Here is a 16,348-nt window from a genome sequence, read left to right on the forward strand (position 1 = left end):
GAGGGTCACACTGTTCAAAAAGAAATGTACTCATTACCTGATTTATATAACTGTAACCCCTCTGTACATCACTTTTACAATAAAATTTAAATTAAAAAACATAATGGGAGAAAATTAGAGATAATAATAAGAACACTTTTTAATGTAAAAAATGCAACATGCTCAAATCAGAGAACAAAAATTGTTATGGGGCTTGATCCTGGCATAGGTAAGAACAATGATATCTCAGTTGGAAACATAGCCAGGAAAGCAGGGAGTATATGTCCAAATGCTAAAAGACAGCCAGAGGAGGGGGTAGAAAGTTATGGATGACGTCAGGTGGATTTATTAAAAGTTTTGGGAGAAAAGAAGCTATAAAACAATCATGTAGCAGAATGGAAATATGGATCTGGAAAATATGGTATGATTACCAAGTAGCTTTAAGGATCCAGTTAAGGCTTACACCATATATTTCAAATAAGGCAGCTTCATTCTATGGTTTTATCTAGTCACATTAATCTGATAGGAACAAGTACAAATAAATGGAGAGTTTAATTTAGCAAGGACTGTGTTTAGTCAAGCAAAGCTAAAAAAGCAAAAGCTACAGAGGATAAAGGCAGGGACAGATTATACCAGTAGATATGAATTTAGGTGAGCAGGGAGAGAAGACATGAAGTAGGAGACAATGAACAACAGTAGGATTAATAAGCATTGTCCTGAGATAGACTGAGGTAGGGGTAATAAGAAGATCTATGATATAACCATGGAAATGAGTGGTTAAGCTAAGGTAGAGGATCACATGAAAACAAAACATAATCATTGGAGAAGATGAATTCAGGGAACTGGGAAATGAGTGAGATGGTCAGAAGAGTCATCAAAAGAACTTAGGCAGGAATAAGTTTGAAAAGAAAAAAAAAAGATCCAGAATTCTATTTCCTGGTTATTTCATATTTGCTAGCAAATGAGAGAGGGGGATTGGTGTAACAATGAGACTTTGAATATCAAGGTTTAATAACACAAGATTCGGAGCTGAATATGTGTGTGTTATAGCTAAAGAGGGAAAGGCCTACGAGGAGCAATGATGAGTAAGGAAGACATCTACATGGACTGTTGCGAATGTTGTGACCTTGAGGAAAGCCAGGCTTCTATCAGTCTATAAAATCCAAGGAAATAATTACAAAAGCAAGAAAACATATAAGGTATTTTGCTCATGAAAGACCTTGACTTTCTGAGGACGCAGATACAGTTTCTGGGGTCAATCAAGGTTGAGACACACAACGGATGTGCAGGGTTTACAGAAATTTGAGTCATGGAGCTAAACAGCCTAACATCCTATGATTTGTCAGCAGGACTAATACTATCAGAATGTACACAGTAAGAGGAGTCTTGAGCTCAAGACAATTAGTGGGATCAAGGCTGTGAGTTTAGAGAGATTAGAATGGACAGGTGTCTGGGCTTCCTTTGCTCTTGCTGAGAGAGTCAAGAAAGCCTGGGAAGCCTGAGTAAAGCAATGCTCTGAGTCCACAGGCCTCCTCCACTGTCCAGAAGGAAAGCGTAGATATATGCCTCTTTAGGAGGAGAAGTGTTATGGACATACATTTCTTCAAACTAATTTTCATGTTTATTTCTTGTGGGGAACAGGGAAGTCTCTATATTCAAAGTATCCAGGAAAGACAGGCTCTGTTGGTAACTCTGAAGAACTATGAACAGTTTTCTTATTAGCGCTCAGCAGCTTTTTTCTGAGCAATATGGTAGGAGAGTAAAGGAGTTAACTGATGCATTGTCTATAATAAAAATAATCCCAGTTCCTGAAAAAGTCTGAGACAAAAATTACTATGATCATAGAGAATGTATTATAAAAAATTTGAATACATCTTGTCATTACTCTGAGACACATTTCTTTTGTGTGGTTTCAAATATATGAATGCAAAACTAGTTCCTTCCCTGGTAGCCTGGGAAATAATCAGATGTAAGAATGAATAAAGAAGACCACACATGTACATATAAACATATGTACTATGACCTATATCGTCTCTCTATCTTTGTCTATATTTATATCTACATCTATGTATCTACCTCATTCAAATACCCATCCATTATTCCTCTATAGTTTCTAGGCCAATGTTTTATTCTATTCTTATGCAGCAAGTTTCCTAACTTCTAAAAAGGTGCCCTCATTTCCCTTGAAACCTTCTTAATTTCTTAAGCTTCCTTAACAAGATCTTTTTTTCCCTGCCTGGCTGAGCATGACCTTTCTAAATACATTGATGTTCAGTCAATACATTTTTCCAGAGCAACTTTAAGGTATGAATCTCTGTCTTATGGGACCTGTTAGAAACGTGTGAGGAAAATTTAAAAGCCCAAGCACATTCTCTGAGAACTTGCTTTTGGGTGTAGTAGTGGGGAAAAAGTACTACTAGAATTGAGAGACTACTCCTGGCGCTGTTTCTGTCCAGCCATGTGACCTAGTATAAGGTACATCACTTCCTCTATGCCTCAGAATCTTCTCACAAATAAAGAGACGTAGGCTGGCGGTCTCTAAGATCTTTGCTAGTTTCTCAATGTTCTCTAGTCAACAAATATACTAAAATAACTGTCACTGGCCAATTCTATTTTTTCCTGAAGTATCGCATCATCATTACTACCACTATCATCATTGCTTAGATTTGAGTGAAGAAAGGAACTGTGTATTCTAACCAGCACTGCAAAACTACAGTCAAGTGTATTTCAGAATAAGATGCACCATTAGCTTCCTACTTTTTAAGGGTTATCTTCTTAGATATAATGCCTCCAAGAAAATATAGAAAATTGACTCTTGAGGGAGCAAACCCATGTACTGTGACAATTTTACCATGAACTGGTAATTTTTGGCTTCTAATATTTGCTAGTATCAATAATCAGCTGTAGTTTTCTAAATGATTATACAGTTGGTTCTTAGTCATTCTAAGCACTCTGCTTCTCCAGATTTGTTCTTCCTCCCTTGGATTATATCACAGCTTACTAAACCAGAACAGAAAAAATAGCAAAAAAAAGAGTTCCAATTAATTACTTTTTCCATTTGAGAAAATCTAATGTTATATTTGGAATATTCTAGTATCAACCAATCATTGTCTATTATTGCCAACAGGGGTCAAGAACTGACTGTTAAGTTTAGAAACAACCAACACAGACACATTTATGAAGCTAGTAAAACCACATCTGATTCTGCCATACTCTGGTAAGCAGGAAGAATTCAGAGAGGTTATGAAGCAGCTATAATGTCAAATTCTGACATTATAAGATTTTGAATTTGATGCGTATTTGGTGCTCAAACCCTAGCAAGTAAGATTCACAAACCTGAAAGTAAAGACAGAAGAAAGAAAAGAGATGGGCTCACCTGGATCTTTCTGTTCTCCTAGTTTGTCTAGAATGTTGAAAGAAATGTCGAGGTACTCTCTCTGAATAGCACTGACAGCAATCTTTCTCTGTTTCCTCTGCCGGGGAACAATTTGAATCTTAAATTCTGATTCCTCGGTTCCATCCTCCTCCACTTTCCTATCCAGGTTCTGCTCTGTATCAGACTCGGCACTTGTGTCGGGCTTCTCACTTTCTATAGGATTCTCAGCATCTTCAGGAACTTTGAGGAGGACAGTTTTTGCCCCTGAACTTGGCATCTGCCCAGGCTTTTCTTCCTCAGTGCCAGGGTCAGGGCTATCATCCATTGACACCTCAGGGACAGCAAACGACTTCTGAAGGAGGTCTCGCTTTTGCTTAAGTGTTAGTGGACTGCCACAGGAAAGCTCTCGCAGCTCCTCCGGCTTTGATAACTCCTCCGAGTCTGTAGGATCTCCCAGGGCTATGAGAGCAGAGTCGTCGTTGCCTGCTGACTGGCTATTTCCTGAGTCCTTAGAAGAAAAGTCTTTGGAACAGTCCTCCACACTGACTTGCACAAGAGGAGCTGTGCTCAGGCTGAGGACGGAGGGGTGGCTGGGGATGGAGGGAGAAGAAGCAGCATTTTTACCTGAGGGACCACCATTTCCTTGCTTCGTGGTCTCCTCTTCTTCATCGCTCTCCACTATTCTAAGAGGTGGAAGAGGCTCAAATACAAGAGAGTCACTGTCAGATGTTGAGAGTATAGAGTGTTTTTCTGGCCCAGATGTTGAATCTGAGGACAAATCTATCAGATCTAAATCCTCTTTAGGAGCAGGCTTTACTGGGGAGTCAACTTTCACCTCAAATGTCTCCATGCAGTTTAACCTAACTTCTGGAATTACAGGCCTTCGAGTTTCTTGAAAACCTTCCATAGGTCGATTCTCAGGGATCTCTAAATTGTCAGGCCTCGTAGCAGAATTCTGTCTAGAACGTCCATGGGCGTGGTCGTTTGGTCTTTGTGTGATGTGAGTTGCGTGGGCAGGAGGCTTATCTATGTCACACCGATCTATGCAAGACTTTCTACGATGCTCATCTAATGTAAACAAGAGGGAGTCTGCATTCCCTATATCAAGAGATTTTTGTTTGAAAGAGCGCAGTTTTTTTTTCTGAATGCTTTCTTCTCTCACACAGTGTAGAATGCTGTCTTGTAATGCACCCGTTTCTCTATATTCAGCCAGTTCTATTTCACCTGATTAAAACAGAAAAAGCTAGTACTATTTTACTTGGAGATTTCACCATTTTTTCCCCTCAAACTTGGGCAACTATTGGCATAAACCATAATCACAATCCCAGCTCCACCAGAAGGGAAAACTGACTTTGTGGCCAAGTTTTCATAAGGTTTAATCTAATGTCATAAGCTGGAAAACTTTGGACAGAAAGAAACCAAACCAGCAAGATTATGATCTGATTTCCAAAAATCAAGGTTAATTCCTCAGCTCTATTCATTTGTGCACAGAGGAATTTTTTTTTTTGGCTGAGGCAGATCTAGAAACCTGTATTCAAATTGTGTGGAAGAGAAGCAAACATTTTTGCAACAAATCAAATCAAGCAATGGCCCTTGAAGACGATCATGACGTTAATGATGTATCTGTAAATTCACGTATATATATATAAATGAGTATATATATACTGTTTGTGCATACATATATATAAAAATCAACGATATCAAAATATGTAGTAACATAATAAAATTAAGATTTCACCCCAAACAAACAGTAGAGTACAACATTTCTGCATAAAATTACTAAGAGAAAAAATTCATACTTCTCTGAACATTCATCTCAACCGGCTGATATTTCACCATTTTGCTGCCGCCTATCCTTTTCAATCTTGCAAAAAAAGTTTGAGACTCTTTATTGCAGGGTCCAGTAGGTGTATCATGAATATCAGATTCATCAAAAACACTATCTTCTTCTAATTGGGGAGAGAAAGTCAAAATTACACTTAAGAGGTTATTCTCTCTTAGGCTGTGTCTATACAAGCATTTCAGTGAAAGCATTCTGGAATCAACTGAGGTGGTTTCTCCACCAGCCAAACCTAACTACAGGGCTAATATTCCTATGTCAGACAGAATAATCTGTAACAAGATTGCCAGTATTTTCAATGCGACAGTTGGCAGCATTTTTGAGAGGCATCTCAATATTCAAATAGAACCCTCTTTGGGAAAACTTTTCCCAGCGTATACTACATTAAGATCCAATGGCACACAAATAGCAGCTACTTTGTCCAGGAGTCTGTTATACTGCTTGGAACACGACTCTTATCTCAAATGGACTTTCAGGCTAATTTGGCAACAAGAAATTAGACAACAGGAGTAGTTCTTGACTTTCCAAAATTGTATATTCTTTCCTGGGAATTAGGAACTGGCATAGACACAGCCTAACAGTACATTCACCTTATACTCTGTGAATGCAAAATACTGTACTCTACATTTGATAATGAAACACACAACACACAGAAAAAGCTCAGAAAAGCCTCTCATCATTTCAGAAGCTCCACAAATGATTATGGACGGAAAAATTAAACAAAGAAAAAGGAAACAGAAAGTAACACTTCTTCCTATTAAAGTAAGACTCTTTTTCTTAGATATTGACACTATTCAACAACTATTACGGATCTCATGAACCCTAGAAAATATCTTTGAATCTTATGATTTTTTTGTTTATTCATTTAAAAATATTTTTATTATCTTTAAATAGTCGTGCAAAAGGGTTTCAACTCAACATGCCAATTCATGACTCTTAAGGTTTTAAGTATCCATAAACAAATGGACAACTTATGCCTATTAAGTTTATTTCAATGTTCTTCTTCTACCTCCATTTGGCCACTTCTAATCAACCCAGAATACAATGATAAGGAAACAAGTAGTATGTCACAACGCAAACAACTTAGTTTACAAATTTTCTTCTTTCATCCCTTTGAACGGCCAAAGCCATACACAAAGTAACAAAAAAAAAGCTGTTTAAATACACTGAATATCACTATAAAAAGAATTAGTACACTATTTCTGTGAATATTACAGAAATAATACTATTTCACATATATGTATATATATATACACACACCTATACATGGCAAGATGAAAATTAGGAATGATTATGATTATTCAACATTTCTTAGATGTAGGGGAATAGAGACACTAGGGTTTAAAAAAAATTGTACATGCCAGTCCTGGAGCTTGAACTCATGGTCTGGGTGCTGTCCTTGAGCTTTTTTGCTCAAGGCTAGCACTCTACCACTTGAACTGCCCTCCACTTCTGGTTTTTTTAAATAGTGTAATGGAGATAAGAGTCTTATAGACTTTCTTGCCCAGTCTGGCTTCAAACCATGATCCTCAGATCGCAGCTTCCTGAGTAGCTAGGATTACAGGCATGAGCCACGGGCACCTGTGTTAAGTACTAGTTTTAAGAAACTTTTGTTTCTTAAGAAAGTTTTAAGAAACTTTTGAAGCAGTACATTTTATTTCGATGGTACTGGTGTTTAAATTCAGACAGGTGCTCTAGTGCGGTGCCATGCCTCCAGCCCTGCCAGTAAAGTTTAAATGATATAGCCATAGTATTTTTGTTAGGCAAATAAAAAAAATGTTAACAATCAGAATGGATAAAAAGCTCCCAGTGAAATTCCCACAAGGATGGGGAAGCCCATCAAATTCCCATGCCTCTGGGGGAAAGCATTCTCCTTTAAAAGATAAGTTTCTGAACCAATTGCTCTAATGACTTCTATTATATAACTTTGGGAAGTTTTCAGAATGTGCTGTGCTGTGTGATAGAAACAGGAGAAGAGCAAGATGGCACCACCCCTCCAGGAAGGTCATCTGTGCCAGGCCCAGACACTGAACGTACATTGACAGCATTTGTGGTTCAACTGAACCCACCCAGTTTTCCAGAGACCTATGCTGATGGGTAAGGTATTATTTTCAGGAAGGATCTGAATAGTACCACAACTTAGTCTAGTTTTGAGATTTTTGTCTGAAGCCAACTTATATTCTTAGATATTTGAGTAACAAAAATAGTAGAGCACGGGCAACAATCCATCTTACGGAGCTATTTCTAGAGCAGTCTCACCAATGCAGACTGTACTAACTCCACAGAGTGTCACTAGACCTTGATCTTCCTCCTAGGATTACATTAGATGGCGTCTTCTATAATTCTAATAGATACACCTTAGTTCTTCATCTCTCACCTGAAAACATCCAGACTGTAATTTTGCTATATTTTATATTCCATTATACTTTTCACATTTATAGAAAGGCTATCAACAGAAAATGTGTCAATATGGGGAATAATTCATACTTGTGCACTAAGAATATGTCATTTCCTTGAATTGCTTCATATTGAATAGTAAGGTTAGATAAAAGCATTTAACCCTCAAGTGATGATTCCATTGACTGCCAATCAAGATTTACATTATAACCCAAAATCAAGATGTTTACAATATGGAAGAGAAAGTCTACAAAAGCTATTTTATCAATTGGTAGGAAATGCTTTTACCTAGTATTATTTCTATGATATATGTGTTAGAAGGCCCAAATAATTTCTCAAGCGCTCAATTAAAAAGTTAAAGGGGTAATATTCATGGGAAAGATGAACAAAATAGTGTTTTTTTTCCCATAATGATATATAGGGTACTCAAGCTAGGTCTGGAATAGAAAAGTACCTTTTTCTTTTTCACTGTATCTGCTTATGTTACTGTTGTCACTGTACAGAGGTCCTGCCGTGGCATGGGGCTTGCAGCTGTGATACTGTGCATTGAGGGTATTGACCGTTATGTGAATCAGATGCAGCAGGATCTTGCTGATATCACAGTCTCGGTATGGATACTGCTCAATAAAATGGAAGGAGAGGAAAATACAAATGGTTATTTTAAAGAATAAGCTTTTCCAGTTGATCTTGCTGGATATGTTTTCTTGATATCATTTGAACATAAAAAAGAATGTATAAACAAGTAAAAACATAGATTCTGAGATCATAGCCTTGTTTTTACAAAGGACCATACTTTCTTCCTCCTGCATCTACCACTGACAGCAACGTAATTCAGTTTTCAGCTACAACTGCCTTCCAGAATATTAGCAGGCATAAATATGTTTAAATATCTTCCTTGTTTTCTGATGTAATAATTAGTAATATTTAGATAAAATATGAGATTCTGAGAATAGGGGTTACTTCATTATTTAAAAAAATGTTTTTAGAGCATTATATTGACATCGCCTGCTATTTTACTTTCATTCCGATACCCTTTTGTTTCTTGGCACTAACTGCATATCATGATCCCTCCTTAGAAGACCCAATTTTATATATTTTTTATTGTAAAGATATTGTAGGGAGGGGTTACAGTTACATATGCAAAGTAATGAGTCCATTTCTTATCAAGCATTGTAGAAGATCAAATTTTTGTACTACAAAATTCTCAAAACTCAGATATCGTCCTGAAGCTATACTCCTAAGAGAACTCAAAAAGGGGTTGTAGCCACTCACTTTGTAAAGGATGACGAGCAAGGCCTTTAGCCACATTTGCCGGATGTGAGGTTTTAGGGACCAGAGGGAACAACGAGGTGGCTGTTGGAAATAATGCCGTAGTTGAGGACAAGAGCAGTATTTGAGCACCTGAACCACCAAGGGGAGAAGGTGTTTTCCCAAGTTAATGTTATAGTCCATAACCTGAAATAGAAAGAATATTAGTAACTGAAAGAAAACAGCAAGAACACTCAGAAATCAAAAGGAAACATTTGAATCATCACAGGAAGCCATATTTAATAGACAAAATTTTTACAGGCATCTCATGAAACGTTAACAGTACTAACCAGGATTATTTTAAACTTGTCAGAAAGTTTTAAAAACTTACTACTGAAAGTTTTTATCTCTTATCTATTTATTCCATCACCTGTTGAGGATAAAATGAACTAGTTAACTATTAACTAGAATTAAAGTAGTCTCAATGTAGAAAATAAGTCATCTTGATCACTATGTAGGAAAATGTCCTTTTTTTTTTTTTTTTGGTCCGTCATGAGAGCTGAACTCTGGCCCTGGTGCTGTCCCTCAGCTCTTCAGCTCAAGGCTAGCACTCTACCACTTGAGCCACAGCACCACTTCCAGCTTTTTTTCTGCTTATGTGGTGCTGAGGAATTGAACCCAGGGCCTCACACATGCAAGACAAGCACTCTACCACTGAGTCAACTCCCCAACCCAAAAATGTCATTTCTTAGACACTACTAGCAAGACTTTAACTTGCACAGTCTTTCTGGAGAGCAATTTAGCAATATGTATTTGGAAATAAGAAAAAGCATACAACCCCCAATACAGAAATTAAATATATTCTAAAAAATGAGGTAAGTATTCTAAAATGGATGTATAAAGATACTAAACATGGCTTTGTTCTCATACACTGAAAATAATCTCTATATACAACAAAATGAAATTTAAAAATATTATTTGTACAACAGAACACTTTGTAGTAAGAACATTAAGCAGAAGACTTAAGTTTGTATATAGGAACTTCATAATAATTTTCAACTTTATATAGGCTATATATAAATCAGTACATATAATTATTATTTTTCCAGTATGTAGGTTCATATATTCACATGTGGACATGAATGCATGATATTTGGAAGGAGCAATATATACCAAAATGTTATTTTTGTTATATTTTCTGGTGTTTTAAGGTTTCTTTGCTGACTCTATTTCTTTTCTTTGTGAATTTTGTTCTTTAGCCTTCTCTCCACCTGCTGTTTGGTACTCACTCTCCAACAGCGCTTATTTTTCCTTTCCATTCTTTTTTTTCATTTTTTATTATGTATATAATGTACAAATAGTTTCCCCATGGTTTTTCTGAGGTACATTTGCTATAATTTAGTCAGGTAAGCTCTTCTATCGCTCTCTCCTTACCCTCTCAACTTTCAGTACATTTCATTATGCCCTCTTCATAGTCACAATGTAGTGTAATTATTTATTATGTAGTCCAATTAAACATTCTTTATCATTCTTTCTTTTTTATTATATTTCTAAAGTAAACATCCACAATATCAATTCAGAGAAGGGGGAGCAAAAAGTAAAGCTTATAAACTAAAATAGCATATTTGGCTTCATAATACACAGGTAAGTATTAATAGTGATCCATGCAGTTATCAACATCAGCTAGAGATAACTCTATGCATAGTTTGCTTATGTTTTTCATTATACTACAATATATTTGAGCAAATAAATAATAATAGCTATTGTTTATTGAGTTCCTACCATAGAGAAGCTCTGATAAAGCTTAATTTCAATACATTAATTCTAATAATAATGAGAGAAATGAAAAACTTATATATGGTGGCTCATGCCTATAACCCTAGGAACTAATGAAGCTGAGATCTAAGGATCACAATTTGAAGCTAGCTTAGGCAACTAAGTCCATAAGACTCTTATCTCCAATTAAGCACACAAAAAAATCCAGAAGTGGAGCATAGCTCACGAGGTAAAGTGTTAGAGCAGCTCAGGGACAGCACCTAAGACCTGAGTTCAAGACCCAGGACCACCACACACAAGAAAAGGAAGAAAGAAAGAAGGAAGGAAGTGGCACTGTGGCTCAAGTGGTAGAGCACTAGCGTTGAGCAAAAGCAGCTCAGGGACAGTTCTAGGGTCTGAGTTCAAGTCCCAGGACTGGCAAAAAAAAGAAAAGAAAAAAAAGTAAAAGAAAGAAAGAGAGAGAGAGAGAGAAAGAGAGGGAGAGAGAGAGGGAGGGAGGGAGGGGGAATGAGGGAGGGAGGGAGAGAAGGAGGGAAGGAGAGAGGGGGAGAGAAAGAAAGAAAGAGGGAGGGACAGAAAGAAAGGAGAGAAAGAGAGACAAAGGGAAACAGAGAGAAAGAGAAGTGAAGGAAGGAAAGAAGGAGGAAGGAAGGGAAAGAAAAAAGAAAGAAAGAGAAAAAAGGAAAGAAAGAGGGAGAGAGAAAGAAAGAAAAGAGAGAAAGAGAAAGAGGGAAAGAAAGAAAGAAAGAAGTAAGTGAGGAAGGAAGGAAGGAAGGAAGGAAGAGAGGAAGGAACCTTATGTTATTTATAGACAAACAAGCAGAGGATGCTAATGCTATAAGAGCTAATTACAATTAAAATTAGAAATTCACATTCTCATCTTTCTATCCCCAAGACCTTATCTTTGCAGATTGCTGCAGTCAATCTAAAGAGTAAGAGATGCAGCACTGATCAAATTCAGCATGAGTACATGATCCAGCAATTCTGCCTGGATTCACACCCCAAAGGAATTCTCACAGTAACCAATAAGGTATGATATACATGGATGTTCATTGCAAAGCTGTTTGGGGTAGTAAAAAATTGAAGCAATATGATTGTCCATCATTAAAGGAATGAAACTAAAGTATGAAAAATGTATACGATGGTATATGATACAGAAGTTAGAAATGCATATAAATATGAACACATGCAATGATGTTAGTGTGGCATGAAATCAAGTTATATTGATTAACTCAACTGTCTGCATTTCAAGCCAGAAAAGAAAAAAAATTTTATATGCTGTTATTGTTTAACCAATGCAGAGAATTTTAGTTTACGATGATGAAAAAGGTCTAGAGATGAATGATTATACAACATGAATGTTCTTAATGCCACTGAATTGTGTACTTAAAATGGTCAAATTTTATTTTTCATGTATTTTATAAACACACACACACACACATTCCCTTATGATAGCAAGTGACTAATTCTTATTCAGCTTTCTAGTCCTCTCTATGTATCCTTGCCTAATACCAAGTAATTTGGGCACTTAACATTGGCTGAACAGAATATAATGCCTTGCTTTTATGGAAACCCATGGTGTGACCTCTGAAAGCTGTTATTACACTTACTTGGGCAATTCCTGCAATAAATGCATTAAAGCAAGTTGACAGGCGCATTTTCTGAGGTGCAATCATGAAGCAACCTTCCTGTTGGTCATAGCCAAGTAAGACATATAAGTGCCGCTTGACCGTGTTAAAGGCCTTTGCACTGCTGATGTCTGACTCAGCACTGCTCTCGTCCTTGGCCATGAACTTCATGAGCACTGTAATCAGCTGATGAACTGTCTGGTGGTCGATCCCAGCATCTTCTGGGAGCAGGTCCTTGATGGTGTTGTCATTCTCAGGAGATTGTTGTCCTGTCAGTACAAGGAATACGGTCAGTGGGTAATTCTTCCACACCTGAGTTTACACTAAAGTCTCACTTGACACTGACAAAAGCACAATTCTTTCTGCTCCTACTAAATATTTAAAAATTCTATTTTAGACAAGAAACTTATAAAGGCACAGAGTAAAGGCTCCTAAGCAAAACACCAGTTCAGGGGTAGAAGTTACTATGTCATTAGTGCCAAATTACTTGGGAGTAAGGAAATGGAAATATAAACAAGAAACTATAAAGATGTTATCCTCAAACTATAAGATGACTAAGTAAACTTTGGATTTAGCGATTTTAAATATATTGGAAAAGTTTTATTCTCAGTGGAAAAGAGACATTTCCTTTCCATATTTGTAAAATAAGCATCCAAGAATTACTCCAAAAAATAGTAGTCTGAACCCACTGAGCATAAAAGTAATCCACTGGGTTACTTTGTTTAAATTATTATTTCAACTCACTCATGCTCATGATCAGCTGGTGTAAAAAAAATTTTCCCCAAATCTTGAGATTCAGGAATGTCTACTCTGTGAATGAGGTAGTCAAAAATTATAAGAAGCAAATTATAAGTGCTTTAATATGAAATGAGAAACATATGAGGGGAAGGGAGACAAACAGGATAAAGAAAGAAATGCATGAACTTTTAAAAACAGAAAACACCACATGAAGGTGAACTGAAAGTTCACATGAAAATAAAATACTTTCACCCTTTCCCTTAACCTATCTGAGCCTACCCTTTCCCTTAACCCTGAAACTGACTTCCTTGTTATTTTTCAAAGTCAATGCTGTATCCTGTCTTCCTTTGTTCTCCTACCCCTTGTGATCAGGTGTGGTTTAGTACTTTTAGGGAAGGAAGAGTGATATTTGTTCTGTATTTATATCTGGGGGCTTATTCAAAATACTTTGCATTCTACTCCTTTTGAAAAGCAACATTAGAATATCTAAACTGGAAATTAAGTTTTTGTCTGGTAGGTAAGAGCAGGACACTGGCATTTCATCTCTCATGATACAGGGAAAAGTTCTAAATGCTAATAAACTTTGGTTACAAAACTTTTAACAACCCAGCTTTGATTATATTCCTTATAATTATGATATAAATGATGCAACAAAAAGTTAGCAATTTATACTCATGAACTTCTCAGTTCATTTGGAAAAAAAATATCTTAGTCTTATAGGACACAGAAGCAAGATATATAAGATATATGTCTCTGTACTGCAGCAATAAGCTGTCTGAAGCCCATTTTTTCTCTGAAACTAATTAGCCTGAAGGTCATGTCAAATTCAGAATTTACTAGTTAAGACCTGCATATATTATGACAAGTGATATACCAAGAAGAAACTGTAGACAGTGAGTAAAAAGGTAGCAGAACCAACTTGCTCTGAGAGCTCCTCACATGGGAAAACATTTTTCATTCTAGGACATTAACATTTTCTGTCTCTCTAAAGCTGACCATGGAGGAATGAATATGTACAATGTACTTCAGAGAAATTTTTTTACCAAAAATTATTCCAAAGGACTTGTTTATTACAGTGTACCACATGCAGAGAGTGATCAATAAGTTAATAATATTATTTACTAGGGATGCATCTGAAATCAATTTATGTGGAACATCATATTTCAGTGACAGGCTAGATATGTGAAACATCCTGTGTGGTACAGTTAAATATTTGTAACACAGGATTTGGTCAAAAGCAATGATTATATAAATCCCTATAAAAACAAAGAAAAGTTTAGAGAACTATCTCTTCATCATTGAAAAAGATTATTTTTACAATTTGAAGGACATTATTGCTTCAGGACAGTTTGATCCAAAATGTGACAAGTGTTCTCTACGGGGTCCAATGTCATTATAGCAGCAAATGATAACTGTTACAACATAGCTTCAACATAATTCCTTTTAGCTCTGGGATGCAAGACTCAGGAGAATATTTATCGTTCAAGTCTGTCTGGCTCCTCCAAATATGAACTAACTTGTTTAGTGGGAATATGTCAGAGGGAGTGGCATCTTTGACGCCTAGTTCTAAACATCTAGGGACTTTGATATAGAGGAAAGAAGCTCCCAGTGAGGGCTGTACTATCATTTCACTCTATCACAGGCCAAATCTACAAAATAAGCCATCAGATTTTAGCTTCACTATTCCAAACCTCTCCTTGCCATTTCAAGCGGGCATGTTTTAAAAAGTGTGTAAACCTTAAGTTTTCCCAGCAAATCATATTGTCTTATCGGAGAGAGGAGGCTTCATTTCATATATAGCCTCATCTCACTGAGGATTCATATTGGTCTTTGGTACTTTAAGGGGAAGTTTGCTGCTTCTTTTGCTTTTCCTGAACAATCAGTAGTGAGAAACCATTAACTGCTCTGAAAAAAACCTAATTAATAGACTATTAACTTTTTGCATAACATAAAAGTCCAATAATTTGCCCCTTCCACTGTAGGATTTGCAGTCGTGTACTTTATTAACTTTTTAAAAACTACAGTATACTTATGACTGGTATACTCTTAAGAAAGAAAAGTTACCTAAGTCCTATAAAAAATGAGCTATGGATATGCTGAAATGTTGTTCACTGATAAGGATAAAGTTCATATGCTAGTTATCTATAAAAGCTATTAAATCTTCATTTAAAAACTAAATGCGTAAAGTATTTTCTCTAAGGAATGACAAATAGTAGTTTCAAATTCTAGCCCATGCATTTCCTTTACTTTTCTTAACCATAGCAATATAACATGTTATGGAGTTTGACCCTATTATTTCAATAATGAAAACTGCAGGCATTTTTATAATCATGGAGGCAGGGTTTTTCCTACAATGACTTTAGTGTATATAGAGTTGGAAAACTGAAACTCCAAAGTTGAATACAATGGTAAAGATTCAAATAATTTGAAACCAGGCAGGATCAGGATCTGCTTTTCCAGACTTATCCCCTGGTACTCCACAAAGAATGTTCTACATTCCCATGAGCTGGTCTATGATGTATCTCAGAACAGACCACTCGGATGGACCAGTGGTCCATCTTCACGTGTCTGCTCATGGCCTGCTTCACCATTCACGGCGGACCCTTGGTCCCATCTCCTTAATTCTATGCTGTGGATTTGGACCCCAGAAGCCATTTTTCTTTTTTTTTCTTTTTCTTTTTTTTTCTTTTTTTTTTGGGTCCAGTCATGGGGCCTGAACTCTAGGCCTGGGCGCTGTCCCTCAGCTCTTCAGCTCAAGGCTAGCACTCTACCACTTGAACCACAGCGCTACTTCCGGCTTTTTTCTTTTTGCTTATGTGAGGCTGAGGAATCGAACCCAGGGCCTCATGCATGCAAGGCAAGCACTCTACCACTGAGCCACCCTCCCAGCCCTCCATTTTTCTTATATATGTCCACTCTCTCCTCAGTACTGATGTGAACTCTAAATTCTTATACTTACCAAAGAAAAGAGAAGGATGGGCAGGAGAAAGAGAATGATAGAGAAAATTTTCTCTAGTATTTTCTAACATTCATATGGCAAATAATTACTATGCAAGACAGAACTTTTTATGTATGTTTTCGTTCCTCCCCATAAGAATTTATAGTCCTTAGCCGGGCGCCAGTGGCTCACGCCTGTAATCCTAGCTACTCAGGAGGCTGAGATCTGAGAATCACAGTTCAAAGCCTGCCCAGGCAGGAAAGTTCTTGAGACTCTTATCTCCAATAAACCGTTAGAAAACCGGAAGTGGTGCTATGGCTCAAGTGGTAGAGTGCTCGCCTTGAGCTGAAGAGCACAGGGACAGTGCCCAAGCCCAGAGTTCAAGCCCCACGACTGACAAAAAAAAAAGTGTGTGTGTGTGTGTGTGT

At 36.9% G+C, this 16,348-nt stretch overlaps 1 protein-coding gene across 3 annotated transcripts in view; it reads right to left on the minus strand.

Moving 5' to 3' along the window:
- Unc79 (unc-79 homolog (C. elegans)) overlaps positions 1 to 16,348 on the minus strand; it is a 236,360-nt gene that overhangs the window by 67,779 nt on the left and 152,233 nt on the right. For 2 of the 3 annotated variants that reach the window (XM_013014130.1, XM_013014112.1), the window contains 4 exons: positions 12,227 to 12,513; positions 8,865 to 9,047; positions 8,047 to 8,209; positions 3,356 to 4,579 (listed from right to left, as the gene is read on the minus strand). In XM_013014130.1, the coding sequence (XP_012869584.1) occupies positions 3,356 to 4,579; positions 8,047 to 8,209; positions 8,865 to 9,047; positions 12,227 to 12,513 (1,857 nt within the window). Of the gene's footprint in view, positions 1 to 3,355; positions 4,580 to 5,154; positions 5,305 to 8,046; positions 8,210 to 8,864; positions 9,048 to 12,226; positions 12,514 to 16,348 lie in introns of all 3 variants that reach the window. The other variant, XM_013014121.1, reaches the window with a different exon arrangement.

The sequence above is a fragment of the Dipodomys ordii genome, unplaced genomic scaffold (assembly GCF_000151885.1).
Source record: "Dipodomys ordii isolate 6190 unplaced genomic scaffold, Dord_2.0 Scaffold2, whole genome shotgun sequence".
NCBI classification, from domain to species: Eukaryota; Metazoa; Chordata; class Mammalia; order Rodentia; family Heteromyidae; genus Dipodomys; species Dipodomys ordii.